General features: G+C 31.9%; 1 protein-coding gene across 1 annotated transcript in view; it reads right to left on the reverse strand.

The window, feature by feature from the left end:
- Window positions 1-1,285: 1,285 nt before the first annotated feature.
- Window positions 1,286-19,255, reverse strand: part of LOC105621681 (dynein heavy chain 7, axonemal) — a 39,446-nt gene continuing 21,476 nt past the window's right edge. The window contains exons 21-37 of the mRNA XM_012203146.1: window positions 18,405-18,791; window positions 16,553-17,171; window positions 15,060-15,248; window positions 13,580-14,109; window positions 12,029-12,577; window positions 11,008-11,199; window positions 10,389-10,615; window positions 9,506-9,876; window positions 8,420-8,600; window positions 7,815-8,113; window positions 7,204-7,368; window positions 6,881-7,121; window positions 5,888-6,180; window positions 3,342-3,579; window positions 3,128-3,279; window positions 2,367-2,648; window positions 1,286-1,492 (exon numbers count right to left, since the gene is read on the reverse strand). Of these exons, the coding sequence (XP_012058536.1) occupies window positions 1,286-1,492; window positions 2,367-2,648; window positions 3,128-3,279; window positions 3,342-3,579; window positions 5,888-6,180; window positions 6,881-7,121; window positions 7,204-7,368; window positions 7,815-8,113; window positions 8,420-8,600; window positions 9,506-9,876; window positions 10,389-10,615; window positions 11,008-11,199; window positions 12,029-12,577; window positions 13,580-14,109; window positions 15,060-15,248; window positions 16,553-17,171; window positions 18,405-18,791 (5,122 nt within the window). The remainder of the gene's footprint in view (window positions 1,493-2,366; window positions 2,649-3,127; window positions 3,280-3,341; window positions 3,580-5,887; window positions 6,181-6,880; window positions 7,122-7,203; window positions 7,369-7,814; window positions 8,114-8,419; window positions 8,601-9,505; window positions 9,877-10,388; window positions 10,616-11,007; window positions 11,200-12,028; window positions 12,578-13,579; window positions 14,110-15,059; window positions 15,249-16,552; window positions 17,172-18,404; window positions 18,792-19,255) is intronic.

Here is a 19,255-nt window from a genome sequence, read left to right on the forward strand (position 1 = left end):
TAGTAGTATAGTAGTATAGTATAGTAGTAGTAGAGTAGAGAGTAGANAGAGAGAGAGAGAGAGAGANAGAGANAGAGAGAGAGAGAGAGAGAGANANANAGAGAGAGAGAGAGAGAGGAGAGAAAGGGGGATGCTCGCATGGGACAGGAGAGTAGAGACGGGGTACACGGGATGAGATCAATACGGGGTCGCTAGGCAACGAGCCTCCGGCGATCTCGGTCCGGGTAGACAGGGTGCCGCCAAGCAAGCCGCTGTAGCCATCCCACCACCCCCGTGGTGGCTCAACTCCTCTCTCTTTCCCCCCTGACAGCTCCCTACTACCCCACCTCCGAAAGCGCCATATTCCACATAATAAATACCGGCAACTGTGCAACACGGCACGCGGGATAACATGAGGAGAAGCACCAGCGAAAATGGTGCTCACCACCGATGACGACGACGACGACGACGATGACGACACGAAAGGAGATCAACGAGAATTCGACGAGAATTCCTGACGAGTTTAATTAACGGATGGTCGACCGCTTTTTGAGTGCCATTCGAATTTCCTATACTTTTGCTAATATTTTTTCCTTGAGACTGTTAAGCAAAAGAACTGGCGTTGTTTATGTATAATAATTTTGCGTAATATGATTTTCCTTTTTGCAAAATTCTTGGATTTTGAAAATCTGTCTATATGTTTAAATAATATTTGTAGATATAAAAGATATTCTAAATTTATTCTCCATGCTGGCTATTATCTATTTAAAAAATAATGCTTGCAAAGTAAAAAAATCTCCTTTTTTAAGTAAAATTTTATAGAAATATTTTTTATTATTGTTGTTTTCTATTATAAAAAACAGTGTTTTATAAATGTTTTTTTATTTCAAGTAAATATGAATATAATTTTTAATAACTGGTGACAATTATTTATACTGTTTCTCTCTTATATTCTATATGTAAAGGCAGAATATGTACATATATTATGAGATAAAAATTCCCCATCGTTCTACAACCATAAAAATTTACAAAAGCCACGGATGAGTTTATATTTGTGCACTTTTTTCTTAATAAAAAAATTACACAAAAACTTAATATTGAAGAAAAATTAATCATCACAATTGAATTCTTTTGAAATAAATTCAAATCTTTAAAGAGAAAAATTTATTATTCTCCGTTGAAACAGTTAAAGGAATTTAATTTATTGAACAAAGTTAAATAGATGGCATATATATTTTCAACGGCGAGCTCATTAAAATGTCCAGTTTCTCAAGATCTTCCCATCTGTCAGAAAAGCTCTCACGTATTAGTTCGACAATTGGCATAACATGGCGGTGCCACGCAGAATCCAATGTTCCGGCGAATGCGTCGACGGTAGCCAAATCGCGATGACGAAGTTGGTTGAATGGCCGGTGGTCGACAGCTCGCCCTTCCGCTCGCTGGTCTTGTACACAGGACACGTGTACGTGTCTTTATCCTGCACCTGGTCCTTCGTCACCGGCATCAGCCAGATCTGAAGCGTAATACATGCGATAAGTTGACACACGTTCTGCTCAAGAGAAACATTGCTGTTAGAGGATCATTCCAAGAAAACAGATAAAGGTACAAAAAAATCAAATGATTTAATTTTTTTAACGTCAATAAACAGTCAAATTTTATAACTAAAGATCATCTTTTTGACTTTGGTAACTTCAAAATAAAGTCATTTTAAATTTCTCTTGGTGTATTCCTTGGAAAACAGAACACAAATCATGACGTCAAATGACATAGAGATAATAACCTTTGTTAAAACAATATCATTAAAGAGCAATGTGTCAGATACGAAATTAGTGCTTTTTTTTAACTCGAGTATATTAAGTTTAAAAAAAGACACATATTTCATGCCTAATTCACTTTTGTTAATTTTGTCTTAAAGTTCAATTCTCTGAGTTGAACTTTTTGCACGGTTTATCTTTTCTATTTTTTCTCCTCTCAACGTGAAAAAAAAAGAAAGAACAATGAATTAGAAGTTTAGCTAAAAAGAACATAGCATTACACTATGCTTTACATCTTTCGAGATGCAGCTTTCTTTTAAGTAATTTTATATTATACATGATGAATCCAAGCGTGTAACAAATATTACTGTAACAAATTACGATTGAAAAACATATTGTTAACATATTTTGACATTATTTATTGTTGTAATTTGTAATTCTGATGATATTTAAAGTTTCTTCGATCAATTAAAAATTTGAATGGCCAAGAAAAGCATATGTTGCATTTCTGAGAGAGTTCCAGAACGTCACTTAAGGAAGCTGCGTCTTTTCACACAGAGATCGTTCGAGTATTGCTCGAGAAGCAGCTCGAATTTAACTGAAGGGATTGAGCTTTGCTTTGTGTTCACTTACATAAGGTACGGTATCATAAAGGATCTTCGGGAAGGATTCGTCGAGCTTCATTGTAACCATATCGAAGCGAGCACCATCAAGAAATAAGCCGTAAATGTATACTCCGTCTACCGGTGGCTTTTCGAAAACGGTGTCCTTTAAGGGAAAAAAATCGTAAACCAGGAGATCAATGGGAATGGAATATTTTCTCGCGTAATTCTGACGGGCGCCGGTGAGAAACGCTTGCGTGAAGTAGAAACCGGAAATCCAGAAAGATGTGGGAGGACCTTCCCTGTACCAAGTCTAAAAAAGACAATTACTCATCTTGATTGTTAATTATTAAGATAATTTTGAACAGCTGAAGTTTTTGTTCTATAAATAAGTTTGATTTATTATGTAATATAATGTCTACATGAAGGTCTTCCGTATGCTAAGTCCTAAAAACGCCAATTGTTCATTTTGATTGCTATGTAATCAATTAAGATAATTTTAAACGATTAAAATTCTTATTACATAAATAAATCTAATTTATCACGAAATACACTGTTATGTATCAAAGGAGTAAATATCTTAAATATCCAAAAAATGACATGTGTCAAAATCAATCCATTTTTATGATTGAAAAATCGAAAAGCTCTAAAATTCTAATGTTGTACAGGTCGCTTTCGCTTAATATTATCATAGGATTAAAAAAGTGAAGCAGCTAAGAAATAATCAAAGATGTTCACTTTTTACAACAAATAAAATAATTCGAAATATAATCCATTTCTTTTTAATGTTACCTGAAGAAAATTCAGCCTCTTTAGAAAATCATATATATAACTGCCGAGCGGTTTCAAAGAAGGATAAGAATTTGTCATCCACATCTTAGATATTCTACCGATGATGATCGACGAGAAGACCTCTTCGAGCTCGGGACTCATTATTACCAGGCCTAAACGAGTACAAGAAATAGAATTCAGAAGGATCACAAGAAAAGAAGCGTAAAAACTTTACCCTTGATAGCCTTCTGGACGTTCACGAGGCTGTTCCGGATGGTCTGCAGGAGTTTGTTGAATCTACCCATCTCTTGGACCAGCACAGTGTTCATACTCTGCTCGTATAGCGTGGGATATCTGTCCAGAGCAGCAGTCAAATCGTAGTCTTGCGGCAACCTCGACAGAATGTCGGCTGCGACGCCGTAAACAATCTCATCCGGCGATTTCTCGATGTCCATTTCCGCACGACCGGTGTCCTGAAAATCAGAATATCTTAACGCGATATACTCGTAAACTTTTGACGAGGTCGCCGCAGTGTTTTAATTCTGTTAGAGAACTCAGATATCTAAATAGAGAATTTGTTCAACTTAGATTGAAAAATAAAGACTCGACAAAGCTTCCTAATAATGTTGTTAATTTTAATAGATATTGTGTATTCTAAGAATTCTAATTCTCTTTTTACAGTATTATTTACATACATTCGAATCTAACTTTGTATTCTTTTTCTTTTTTTTTGCAGGTAATAAAATAATGTTTTTTCTAAAAAATAAAAAATAAAATTAGTATATAGAGTGGCTCATGTTAAAATGCAAAAATAAGGTTAAAAAGATCAAAGTAAATGAAAATGTGTGGAAATGTAAATATCAAATTAATAAAACGTGTACATTTAACATTTCAAAAAATGCCATACTCTATCATTTTGTCAACTCGCTGTGTACAGCATATCCAACCCAACTTTGATTACTCATAACTTTCATAAAAATAAACATATTGTAACAAAAATTTAAAAGTACACAATTGAGATTTTCTATAATTAAAATCAATAATAAAGGAAATTAAGGATAGTAAGAATCAACACTGTAAGTAATGTGCTCATATATTTCTTCAAAAAAAATATATTTAATTTATTATTTCTAACAATATTTAACATTAAATCATTAAAAAAACAAGATATTAATAAATATAAGGAATATAACGATAAAAAAACAAATCTTATTAATAAAAAGGTTATAATAAAAAAGAAAAATAGAAATTTTGAAAAACGATTCTTTTCAAAAATATATGTTTACTAGAAAAATTAAAATAAAGAGTTTCTTTGTAATTTCGAGACTGTACTTTGTACTTTCGAATTAGAAACTGTAAATTTTTGTAAAAGAAAAAAATGTATGTCAGTTAAAAACTTTCAAAAAATTAAAATATTTAAAAAATTTAACAATTCTAATGGTAAATAGAAATTATTGAAAAATAGAACGAAATTGATATTTAATTAACTTAATTGTTAGTATTATACTGAAGAAAACCTAAACCGAAAGTCAAAACGTATATAATTTCTATTATACTTTCTACCCTCGTTCATCTTGCCAGGTTTTATAGGTTTTTTTAGGAATTTTTTATTTATTTCCTTTTTTTGTAGGCAATATTTTTTTCTGGAATTAATTCTGTTACATAAATATCTTAATAACATTTGAGAATTTTTAGATTGCAATGAGAAGTAAGAATATATAATCGTCTTTCCTGACGCTAATCACGTGAAAATAGAACGAGATTATTATTCAGTTATTTACATTATCAGAACTTTCTTACATAAATATTACTTACTTTGATCTCTTCAATATTTTGAACAAAGATGAAAAAATAACAGGAATTCTCATTATTCTATTGTAATATAGGAAAGGAGAAATTAAATGAAGATGAAAGAAACAGTCAATAAATTATGCAAGAGCGGATATTGTTCACCTTATGACGCTCAAAACTTCTTATGCACTGTTCACCAAACGATTATGAAAATTTTATAAGAAAAATATTTCCGGAATTAGAAGAGCCCAAATGTAATAAATTTTATATTAAATTATAAAAATTAAAAACATTTTATTTATTAGAATATATTATCGATGTATCTAACTTTTACAAAAAAAATAGAACATTTTATTTAAATTGAAACATTTTATTTCATTTTATTTAAAGCTCTTTATATCACACTTATCAAGAGTGATTTTACTGAATTTTTAAAAATCTAACTAAATACAAACCTAAAAATGATTTTGTTGTTTGTTATCAAAACGATAAGGTAATACAAATTCGAGATTAATACAATTTTGACAAAATAAATTTGAATCCAATTTTTAAAGATCGAATTAGATACTCTCATTGTGCGAAGGGTATTAAATAAACAAGAAAAAATTAAATTTAAACTTCGAAAATTCAAATCTTATTTCGTTCAGAATTATATTATATTCGAAATTGTATCATTTTACCATAATAAAACACTGAAGCTAGTTGTTAAAATATCAAAATCTTTTTGCAGCGTTATTTATCATGCTTGAATGTCCTACGTAATTATTTTTGCAAGTCTAATAAAATTATTTTCAGATTTGTACATTTAGTTAAATTTTTAGACACTTTACGCAAAATCATTCTTTTGCATATGCTCCTTATAAAGGACTTTATCGCCCTTTTATAAGTTATTTCGGATCCACAGGAAGATATGTAGGCGTGCGATAAATCCTCTTTATCCCGAGAACCGCGTAGAAATGTAACAATCAATCTCGATGCTCGATTTAATACCTGAGTGCTTAGAATAGAGAACAGCATCAAGTAGCTTTCCTGCTGATCCTTAATGATGTCAGCGTTCTCGTGCATGCCGAATACACTAGGCTCGGTAGTCATCGGCAATTCTGTCACGTAGTCCAGGAACTGACTATACTCGGTGACTGGCGGTATATAATAAAGGCCGCTGGGATCGAACAGATATTTCTGATCGACATCAATCACGTCCGTGTGATAGAATCGCATCAGCATCGTGTTCAGAGTCCGTCGATCCCATTCGTCGGTCACACGACCGCCGTAATTGCATTCGCCTTGAAAAAATAGAGGATTTAGAGATCGCGCTGATGAAAACTTGTTGTTTACTAGGACTTATCAATGATTCGAATATTTCTTTCCGTAACATTTTATTTTTCTAATTCTTCGTTTCTAAACGTCAATTCAATCTACTTAATTTAATGTAAATATATTTTTTATGTTATATGTTGATATAATATATTTATCTATTATATATTATATATTAATGTAATATAATTAATGCTCTATAAAATTTTTAGAATGGGTCTCTTAAAGACTGAAAATCTCTTTTTCAAGATTGGCCCAATTTTCACTCTTTAAAGTGAGATTCTACTAAAAAAAATTTATAAATGTATTTTTATTTTTTATCTACTTTTTATATTTTTATACAAGATTGAGCGTATTTGTTTTTAAATTCTATTAATAAACTCCATTGTTCAGCTTAATTTCGAGTCTAATTAAAAAGAGATTATCTTTGTGAATCTCATTATCTACTTTTATTTTTACGTCAATTATATTATTAATATAAACTAAATTTTCAGCTCAATTCCGAATCCAAAAATTAAAAATACGTGAATCTTCATTATCTACTTTTAATATATTTATTTTTATATCTATTCTTAATATAAAAGTCTTGTTCAAGCACACGATTGCATAAAAGATAATATAAAAATTCAGATATAGAAGAAACAGAATTTAATTCCGTTATTCAGATACCGGTAAGATACTTCAACGCGGTGAACTGAACGTCATCGTACTGATCGAGTAAGATTTTGAGCTGTAACACGCTGATGCGCAAATCCGTCTCGTTGAACTCGTACTGATTGTTCCACCCGATCGGCCCGAACTTCCGTCGCTCCTGCACGATGGCGTGAAAGAAGCAGAGCGCGAAGAGCAGCCGTTTGAAAGTCACTCGCTGCTTCGACGTGTCGAAGAAATCGGGATCGCATATTGGATCCTGCCGCGATATTTAAAAAACGAATCTCTCAGAATTAATCTCTTATCTCCTTGGGACGAGCGAAGTGGGAAATTGCCTTTACCTGGTGAAAAGACCGCAAGATATTCGCGCGCAATCCTTTGGGAGGCTCGTTCGTCATCTTCACACCGTTCTGCAGGACGCTGACAGGAAAGTGCTCGACCGGATAACTCGTCAACCACAGACGGAAGTCGGGGTGTACCGTTTCCCTTGTGAAACTCTCGCATATCTTAAATGTGATGAAATAAAAATAATAGTGAATAATGCAACGAAAGGACTTGTTAAAAAATTATATAAAATTACATGATGAAAATATATTATTTTAAATACAGCTAAAAGTTTCGAGAGTTGGAAGTAACAAAAAATTTGTAGTAGTCATATATTTAAGTAAATTCAAATGTAATAAATACTAAATCAAATAATTCTAAGCTTGATAATAAATCTAAATATCTCTAAACTTAAAAGTTTATAACACATTCATTTAAAAAAAAAATTGAAATTAAAAATTTAATCAATTTTCATATTCTCCAAAAATAAAATTTGTGCGACTCTAAGTTAAAATTTAAATGGATCTTTAGGGATGCGTACAATGTTAAAGTTAAACAATAAATCTTCCAACTGTGTAATCTCCTATCGCAGAATAAATGTATTTATATGATTTGTACGAAAAATTACTTTTTCCAGAGTGACCATAAAAGTTTTGACGACGTGACAATTTTGCAGCACCACCCACGTGCCGTTTTTTACACCTTCATCAATGAGAGCCTCGGCTATGACCCCTTGACCTTGGCCCAGGGATAAGGAGAACAGCCTACTGGCCCCGAAGCCCTGATCATCGGCGAATTTCAGCAGGATCGCCATGGGATCCGCGCCGGGTGTCAGGACGAATATCAGCGGGATGCAGGAGTGCGAGTCCGCGAAAGACGCCACCAGATCGAAGGGCGGTGGCACGATGTATTGACGACCTAATTGCTCTATCGGGTGATCCAAATTTCAGGTAAAATTGAAGTAGCAACGAATATATTCAACAATTCAGTTAAGAATTTCCCCGGCTATATTATATATAAGATTTCTTTGATGATGTATTTTATGATGGAGGAAAATAAGGATATGAAGGGAGCATTATATGCGGAGAGACCTACTTTCTATTGTTGCAAAGAATTTAATTTCGCTCTTTCGCACGAAATGCACGACCTGCCCCACATTCCCCCCGTACCGTATCCTTCATCTGGATCGATCTATTCTTAGATTTTGGTGACCTCCTTTCTTTTTTAACTTACCTTCGACGAATAATTGTGTCGCCGGTACTATCTTGTCAGGACGAATGCAACGAAGTACCAGCATCTTCTCGAAGTTATTCAGTTTGTTCCAAGGAGCAGGAAAGATTGTAGTATGAGGTTCCTTGTGATCGAATAGCTTCTTCCACTCGTCGATATTTCTTGTGTACGACTCTCTTATTCCCTGAATAAATTATAAAAACGACTTTGATAAGTAAAACTTTACGTTCTAATAAATGTGTGTAAATTTAATAAATGTAATAAATCTATAACAAATGAAAGAAATTCCGTTAAATTTCTTGAAGATATTCGATTGATATTTGCAAAGAATTTTTACAAAAAAAAGCGAAGACATCTAATAAAAGTAAAATGTGATTGTCGGAGCGCAGTATTTAAACATTTATTATTGAAATATTACATAAGAATCGCGAATGGTCATAATATAATAAGAATCATGTCGCAAATTCGCCTATTTCGCCTATTTTTTAGCAATGAAAAATATACAAGTATGACGTTCCTTTACATATTTTCCTACATTTTTATGTATTAGTTTTTTTCTTTTTGTTCTCTCTCTTCAATTATTTATCCTTTATTCTTACTCACTTTTTGTCTCTTAAATTCTAACTTATTTTTCTTCTTTTTTACTCGTTTTAAATTTTTGACTCCATATTTTTAACAATTCACTGGATTTCTTCATTTTATCTTTGCACTTAATAGGCCTTTGACCGATGAATTATTAATAAGCTTTTACAACATTAATCTTTGAAAATGCGCAAAATTATTGTTTGACATCATAAATAATTGTCATATTTTTTCTTAGAAAATAAAATTAATTTATTAATCCTATTTCGTAACATTCATTATTGCTCTCTTTTGCTATCTTTTAATTCAATATTTGTTGTATAATTTTTATTATATTGAAAAGGACCAAAATTACCGAAACGTTTGCGATTATTGTGTAATATTTCAAATAAATGTTTGACATCCGCATTTAGCTCTCATTAACTATTTTTATTGTCTTTTTATAGATTTAATTTTTTAGAGTCTTTCATTTTTTTCATTTTCATTATTGATTTCCGGAAAGTTTACCGTGAATCCTGGCACGCTGTCCAATCGGCAAAGCTCGTCCCAGGCTCCCGCTGGCAGCCAATCGGTAGGATTGGCAAAAGGATTCTCGAGACCGACGCCACCGGTCAGCAGGAACATCCATTGGACTATCGAGAGCTGACCTTGCTTGTTCAGCAAGTTCACGGACAGCAGGAGCGAGAAGAGCAGCTTGTCCTTCTCAAAGAGCGAACGGCATATGTTGACGTAAAGGGAATAGGTGAAATACTTGGTGAGGTCCTTCAAACGCTGCTTTATTTCCTCTACTGGCGGAGTGTTGTCAATCGTATTCTTGAAGAGATTGACGAACCAGACGAGGGAGTATTGGTACATCGGATCGATATTCGCCAGCATGGCTGCAGAAAAGATTAACGGACGGTATATTATATCGACAAACGATGAAAATCCTTCTTAAAAATTATTTGCATATTAATTATTTTCATAATGATTTCTTAAAAGTAAAGAAACTTTGAATAGACTTTTACATATATATTATTATATTTATATTTTAAACATATATTATTTTTAAGTATGTGTTATTATTTTTTATTTATATGTAGGTATATTTTTATTTATTAGGTACATTTTATTTTAAAAAATTTTTAATGAATTCAAAAAAATATATGAGTTTAAAAAGTAGGTTTCCACATTCATCAAATTGAGATTTCCACAGATACTATTTCTATATTATATTTTTTTTATATAATTTTTATATTAGATAATTCTACATGTTTCATTCTTATATATTCTAATCAAATTTGATTGAAATTTAAATGAAATTTTAAAAACAATTGGTTTAAATTAAATGATTTTCTAATTTTTTCTCAAATTAGATAAATGTTACTTTTGCATTCTTGCATTCTCTCACCAATCGTGAAGAAAAGAACGGTGCTGTAGATTGCAATTGGCGTATACTGCAATCTCGCCACGTCGATCGACTTCTCAGTAATTTCAGCGGCAGTCTGTTTAGCTTGAATGTCGTCAGCTAAATTTTTCGATGAACTCAACACTTTGATGGCGGTTTCGTCTTCGAGAATATTCTCTTTGGACGCGGACAACACCTCCAAAATCTTATTCTCTATCTCCTTTAACATCCTGCGGAAAAACGTTGCAAATATTGCCCGTCGGAGCTACGATAATCCTGAATTGCGAATTGGCAAAGTTCTTTAGAATTTAATATTTATTCACATATAAAATTTATTTCATTAATATTAACATCAACATATATTCACTTTGTCAATACGGAATTATCGATACTTAATTTTATCAATTAAGAATGAAATGGCTATGAAAATTATTGATAATATATAAATTTTGTTCGTTTCAGCGATATAAATATATTTTTAACACACGCAATAATTTTTAAATGCAGAAAATTTAAATAATCATTCAATCATATTACAATGATTTAATTATTACTGAACTTTTTTAAAGATAATATGAAAATCAATTAAAATATGTAAAATAAAAAGATGTTTTATATATACTTTTTATTGGCCGCTCCTTGAATTATTAGCTGATTTTTTTCGGCCTCGAGTTCGGGTTTTTCCTTCGCAACGACTATTCCTAGAAGTTGATCGTCCAAACCAGCCGGTGTGATCATGAAGTTCAATAGAGTCACTTTTACTACTACTTCTGGCAAATAATGTGGATTTCGCAATTTCGTAGTGATGTAAAATCTACGAAAATCACACACATACACAGTTCAAAATTTGTGCTAAATCTAACATATTTCACGTGTCTCAAACGATTCACCCAAATTGTTATGTTAATTTAATACAAGGTGAATATGTTAAAAACATGTGTAAAAATTAAACACAAAAAAATCGAACACTTTGATACAATTTAGAAACAATTTTAGAAGCATATTTTTTCAGTAAAAGTTAATCACAGTTAAAATATGTTAAATTATAACACATTAATTTTTATTTTTTTTTTATTCATTTATCTTAGAATTTTTATTTTCAAACTATAATTTTTTTAAATGTTATATTTTTATGTTACTTATTTAAAACTTGTGTTATTTTTATTTACTGAAAAACATTAAATATCAATTTAACAACATAAATATGCAATATTATATATTATATAATATTAATCATATTATGTATATTAAATTAATACTTGGTTCAAAAATTGAACAAACATTTTAACAAATGTCAGTTTTAATATAAGTATAAAATGTTTTTTTACTAGAAATTTTACTAGAAATTTTTCCAAGCATATAAATGAATCTCATGTATATAAAAGTAATGACAAATAATAAATTAATAAAAATAATTTACATCAAATATTAATTTATAGCATTATTAAACTACAAATTATTAAAAACATTATAAGTTTACATTAAATTTATTTCTATTCCATCAAATTTTTAATAATTTTAGATTCACACTGTCAGATATTATTAAAATTAAATAAAATGTAAATGATATAATTTATAAATTACGCTTATAACTCAGCATGTCAAAAACGAAATAAAAAATTCAAGCACGTTGACAAACTTACCGAAATTTATCGGAATACTCAATGATGCTGTCACCAATCTTAATATACAACGCGCCACCGGATCTGAAGGTTTGTTTCATCAATAACGGTTCCAGAGCCGCTTCCAGTTCCTCGCCGATGTTCTCCAGCAGCACCGGCTGTCCGAACTGCACGGCGTTTTCCAGAATCCTCATGTAATCCGGCTGGGTCAATCTGATGACGTTCAGATTCGACGCCTTCTCCATATTCTTCACCCACTTGTTTGCTTGACTCTGCGGGTCAATCATGAGCGGCCAGCGGCGCGAGTTTGTGATGATTATGGCGTTGTCGATGGAGAATAGGTCGCTCGGCAAGCCGAATATGTTCCAGGCGCGGATGAGTACTGGATCACCCAATATTTGCGTGAGTTGGAAGTCCTGAGTACATACCACTTGCAGATTGGTGCAGAACTCCACCCAATTCTCTATCTGCATCTGTCGGAATTGCATCGTGAATACGCCGAGATAGGCCACCACACCGGAACCGATCAGGATATCGCCCGTTAATTTGTAATACAGTTCCCCGAGTGATCTATCAGTAATCACAAAGTTTCAAATTATTTTGGATAAAATTTCTAAAGAATGTCTATAAATCGTAGAAATAAAAATGTCAATCAAAGCCCAACATTGAATGTTTTTGTAAATTCAAATTCTTTATTGAATATTAAATATAAGATTTCGATTCCACATTTATGAATCATCTTCAATAATTAAACAATATTATAGCTGAATCGTCTTATCTATCTTATCTTCAATAAAGAATTTGACACATCTAGTGTATATTTACACATCTAGTTTAATTGATATTTTTATTTTTACAATTTGGGTATTAGTTTAGAAGTTTGCAAACTAAACTGATAAAACTAAACTGATATAAAAATTAAAACTAAAAATTAAGATTAAAGGCAAAATAATGATCTTGTAAACCTATGTGATATTAATTATAACTTTTTGAAATTCAAAATCTTCAAAAAATAATTTTTAGACAGAATATCACTAAACAATAAATTTTGATCAACATTTCGTTTTTTAATAAATAATAAATATTTCTTGTAGAACTTTTAACTGAAAAAAAAATATTTTCATCATTTTTAAAATATTTTCATAAAAATTTCGTAATTTTTAATGTTTAGAAATTCAAATTCTTAATATATGTAATATAAAGGAAAGGAGGTGATTATGAGACAGATGAGAATTGTGAAATAGAATCACAATGTCTTGTATAATTTGCGCTGAATTCTGAAGACAACCGGCAAAATTACTTAGCAGTCTGCTAAGATATAACATTGTCACTAATCATTAATGTTTCATAAAAGCTACATTTCAGTTTGAAGGTAGCAAATAGTTTTGTCTGTAAGGTCTCTAACTTTGAAAAATATATTAATAATTACTTTGTAATTTCAATCTAGCTTGGAGGCCTTAAAAATGACTTTCAAATGATATCTACATAATTAAAGTAATTAAACTAAATTTGATAACGAAATATCTGATGCATATCTGATGTACAAAAAGTTATACTTTATATTATTATTACTTAGCGGTCTCGGACCATCTGGTGTATTCGCCACCGAGGCCCCCGATAAGTTCTTCGGCCCTTCTCAGCTTTTCTTCGCACTCTTTCACCTCGATGGTCATCGCATGATAATCTGCTCTTCGTTGCGCCAACAAAATCTCCAATCGGGCCAGTCTCTCTCTCACTTCCTTCAGCTGATTCCTCTTCAGCGTCAGCTGTTCCATCGCTGCAGAGTAATCAGCTTCGGCCCTTGCCAGAGCTTGTCTCTTCGGCGCCACTACTTTAGCGACTTTGTCGTATTCCGATAGGGCAAACACCCAGCGGCAGAGACCTTCGCAGGCGGTCGACACTTGCCTGATACGTTCCGGATCGAAGTTCGGATTCGTTAGGATCGTTGTGCGAATATTGTGTATGATTCGCTCGGGGATGTTGTCCTTGTCGAAAGTCAGCAGCGATTCTAGGAACCGAATGTCGCCCAGAATGCGAAGCGATGGCTTCCAGTAGTCGTCTATTGGACCCTCCGGGCCGTGAACCTTCTCCGGCTTCACGTCCTGTACGATTTTTAAATGAATTTTTAACCTTTCGATACTCGTGATGAATTTATTTATTAGACCCACTCAATTATATTCTTTCGGAATTGGATTCACTAGATCTACTCAGTTATAAATCCTTTCATCAAAACATAAACAATTTTCATTATGTTCCTACAAATTTACAAATTTGGATTGTTCTTATCAAAATATACTTAGCATTTATTTTTTTTCTATACGAGAATTATATCATTTTGGCAGATCCACAGGGGGTATGATCTTCCCTTAAAGTCTCATTTTTAAAAACATTCATAGCAAAATGTTATATATATTTTTAGTATTTCTGAATCTCGGTCTTTATATTCCAAAAATGTTTTTTATACTTTTAAATAATATTTTTTCAATATGATAATTTAAATAATAATTTGATATTTTATCTTTTTATATTTGATTTTAAAAAAAAATTTTGCGGCAAGTTTATGGCTTTTTGACAAATTTTGAATCAATCATACATTTTAATTTTTTAACTGTGCGTTTAAGTCAACATAAATTAAATTATAAATCTCACAGATCTAGCAGTTAGTAATTGTAAATTAATACGTCAGCTCCGAAGATAAGCGAAGAAAAAGAAGAAAATCAGACTTGAAACAAACTTTGACGTAAACTCATGTATATGTATATGCATGATTATTTCACATTACATATTATAATATATCATAACATGTATTTATATATAATAAATTTGTTATATTTTGTTGTAATATCTGTTCGCCTGTATTTTATGACATTAATGATACAATCAATTAGATGCTATATAAATATATATTTTGTACACATATTAATATTTATGTGTTATTCCTCATGCAAGTTGGAAACTAAATATAATTTAACATCGATTAATTTCCTGTTTCTGTCGATAAGCAGAGTACACTTATTTATTTGTGTATCGTTTCCATGATTATTTAATATACCTTTAATATGCAAATCGCTTCCATGACCAATCGCACGCCGGCCGGCGGATGTTTCATGGACTTGACAATCTGGATGTCCTGAGGAGTCAGGGTATTCAAAGCGGCATTCGCCGCGTCCAGTATTGGCATCACTTCCTGAAGATTCGCGTCGCATTCAGCGCGAATTTCATTGGCTTTCCCAGCGACGATCTAGTATGCGCAAATTATAATTGTCAGTCGTTAAATCCCTTACATTTATTTAAAATTATTCATCACAAAATAAATTAATTATCCAAATGTTTCAATATATCCAAAGAATTAAAGTAACTCGATTGAAAACAAACTTGGAAGGTATCAAAACTCGGTATCAATAATCGATTCTTATTTTAAGAAGTATCTTAATAATGTCTTAAGATGCTAATACAGCTCTTTGATTCATCTTAAGACAATCTTAAGTACAAGAATCGACTACGAATACCTTAAGATTAAAAATTCAAAAACTAATCTAACAATTTCTAACAAGCATTAAGAGTCTCATAACCGTGCAATATTAAAAATTAAATTATTCAATAACACTGTTCAACATACTTCTATTTCTTTCTGAACTGTCATAGTATATATATTTCACTAAGATTTTTTTTCACACCGAACATAACGTTGACAAAATTTGCATAGCGTATCAGAATTTCAAAACTGAGAAAGTGCTTTTTAATCATTTTTGGCATTTTATGGCAAAACAAAAACTTAAAATTCAAGAGTTATCAAAAGAATTTTAGTTCATGATTCACTTATTTTTATCAATTTATAGCTACTTGAATTTTAAACTTTTCATAATAACACAGTTCAACAAAAGAAATCACTCTTTTCTCTTCAAAGTACAAAAAAATTTTTCTTGCACTGAACACGATGCAGAATTTGCGCAACACATATTTTAGTAAATTGAAATGAAATGAGCTGAAACCACCTCAATTTACTATACACCGCAGATTACTCAAAATTCTCGTGTGCTACGCAAATTCTGGCAACGGTATCGTGTTTAAAACGGCATTGTATGCAAGAAAACCTTCGGGGTATATTATGGTATTTTGAAGAAAATGAATAAGTAATGTATTGAAAAATTAACACAAAACATTAAAACTAAATTTCAGACAAATAGCCTTGGCCAAAAATATTATGCATCTTATTAATTATTATTTAAAATTTTAGCTGAAAGATTTGCGGCATTTGCTGTAAATTATCTTTTGTTTCAAGAATCTTTTAAACTTATATAATATGTATAATATCGGTAACCAATAAATAACAAAGCAGATAAAAGAATTCTGGATGAATAAAAAAAATATTAGTGTCTAATATTTTTAGCCAAGACTGTAGAGAAAAATTGACCAATTTTTCATACATAGTAAAATCCATGTGAGAAATTAATAATTAAATAATTCGAATAAAATAATTATAATATATCAACAAAAGTGACAATAAAGATAATAAGATATTGCAATTGTGAAATCTGTCCTCACCAAAGCGGCCGCCTCATCCTCCTTAACGACCTGCTCGATCTCGGTGGCTTCGTCACTCTGTCGCTGCACATCCAGGAGCATGCTCTCCACGTCCTTCGCAGCCACCACCAGCTTCGGCCGAAGAGCTACCAAGATTTGCTGCATCCTGGCGACCTCCTTGCGCGTGCTGTCCAGTCTATCGAGACCAGCTTCGTATCTCTTCTTACCCTGCAATACCTCTCTCCGTTTTCGATTCAGGAGATCTTTGAACGTGTTGATGAGCTCCAGATAGGATGTCGGCGTGACGTAATTATGACGAGCCAACTGCCTGAAGAAATCCTTTGTCAGCTTCTGCGTGGATGTATGGAAATACTGACACATCGCAATGCAGGCGTGACGTTCGTCTTTTGGCATGTCAAGCTCGCCGAGGAACTGCGTGGCAACCGCGAGCAGGGCATCCTCGGGCCAAGGTTGCAGCCAGTCGATGGTGCAGCAGTTCACCAGTGCAGGGAATTTGCGGTTTCGGTTGCGGAAGTTGTCGCCGATCGGCGACATCGTCAGCACTATGTGCAGATGTTCACGTACAGTCTGCACGAAGAAGTTGAAGAGAGCCACCGGACTGCCGTCCGTCTGCACGGCCCTAAACACAAATCAGAAAATATCAATCTTATATTTATTTTTAATTATTATTTTAAATATTTTGATTAAAATGAGAAAGCAAGAGATCGCTTCAATCTTTCTGTAGAATATAAGTTTGAATATATTTCTCGGCTGATTGAAGTTTGAACGTTCTCTGATTTTTTAAAAACAGTTTGTTCCATTCCTACTTTTGTACAGAGTAACTTCCATATGTTGTAGATAGAAAAAATACTTCGATTGAATACATATATCAGAAGGACACTTTTATGTTTGATAAATCATCCTTCAGATTACTTAAAAACTTTTGATTGCATCAAAAATTTGTCCCATTTTTAGTGCACAGAATAACTTCTAAGTGTCAAATAAAAACAAAAAATATTTTGATTGAATTCAGAAGACATCTTTATGCTCGATCCTTCAAATCATAAAAAGTTCTTCCTATCTCTATGCATTAAACGTTGATTTTTTTTCTATTTTTATTTTTGCACAGAGTAACTTTGCAATGCCCAGAAAATGTTTCGCTATATTTCAAATTTTCTAATTCGATCAAAATATTTTGTATTTCTGTTTGTGGCATTTAGAATTACTTTGTAAAACAAACTAAAACAAATTGTTTTAAAAAAAATTGGGAATGTTTCAAACTTCAATCAACTATATTTCTCATATATCCGTATTTTCTTTATTTTTTGTAATCCAATTCTTTGATTTTTAATTTCAAATGATTTTAAAGCTTAATTTATAAAATGATTAATTTCTGTTTTAAACTTTAATCTGGATTTTTCAAGTTTATTAAACATGCCCTTAATTAATAGGAAAATTTTAAAACGTAAACATCTGTTTTAAAATGTAAATTTGTATTTGCCTGATGAAGAAATCTCTCTGTATGATCTTCCAATTACTGTTAACATTTATCGATAAGTGAAATCCATTAAATAAATATCATTTCAAAAAAAATCTTTAAAAAATCATTATAAAATCAACATGAAAGATAATTAAAAAAGCCAAAATTAAAAGATAACATTCTCTATATTTAATATTATTCAAAATGTTGTGTACTTTATTACGTTGCGAAGAATGGTAGCGTAATTATTAATTACTGAAACAATTTCGCTCTTATTATATAGATTTAATAAATACAATCTACGTCACGGAAGATGTAATAATATTATCGTTGATTAATCAAAAATTTAATTATCCGATTTCAGTGGAATATTAATTCTATTGAAAGACAAACCTGTCCCTCTGTCGATCGATGATTCGCATTTTCTCGCAGATCTCGGACTTCTCGTCCGCTGCAAAAAGATTGGGCACCTCGCCAGAGTTGAGCAAGTTGCTGATGTCCTCAAGGAAGGCCTCCTCTTTGATCTGCGTGTCCATGAAGAGGAAGACTGTATGCAGGTCGCTCGCTGCACTCTTCTGCAGGATGTTCTTCAAGTCCTCGTGCCACTCGTACATGCCGTATTGCTGAGATATCTGCACCTGGAAAAGCTCGTAGTCGGATATATGAGACGCCAACTTCGTCAGGGATTGCCGTCCGGAACCGCCCATGCCGACCAAAAGAACGTGGTTGCGCGGCTGCATCATCACCCGGCAGATCTTCGAGAGATGCTCTATCGCGAATCTGATGGCAAATTAATTTGTCTAATTCATTGTGTGTCTAACCATTCGCTGTAATATTTCTCGAGCTCTTCAGCAATCAAAGCTCTAACGACGATGCTTTTAATATTCAAAAAAGTAATTAAACATTAACTAATTTAGTACTTACAGTATTAAATTTTTTTAAAGGAAAGAGTTATTTTAGACAGCGTCCAAAATAAATATATTGTAAATTCAAGATCTTTTTTAAATCAATTATTGCGTTAAGAATTAATTTTTCTATTTTACAAGAAATATATTAGAGATATATTATACAATATCTAAGCTACTTTGCCAAGTATTGAAGATTTTAAATAAAAAATGTAAACTTGGGGAAAATTCTTTGCGCCATTAAGTATAATTATTATTTTACTTCTTAAATTTTCTCGATAGTGATTGAAATAATTCACATTGATAATTTTTTTTAATTAGTACATTGAAAAAAATAAA

The sequence above is a fragment of the Atta cephalotes genome, assembly GCF_000143395.1.
Source record: "Atta cephalotes unplaced genomic scaffold scaffold00035, whole genome shotgun sequence".
Classification (NCBI taxonomy): Eukaryota; Metazoa; Arthropoda; class Insecta; order Hymenoptera; family Formicidae; genus Atta; species Atta cephalotes.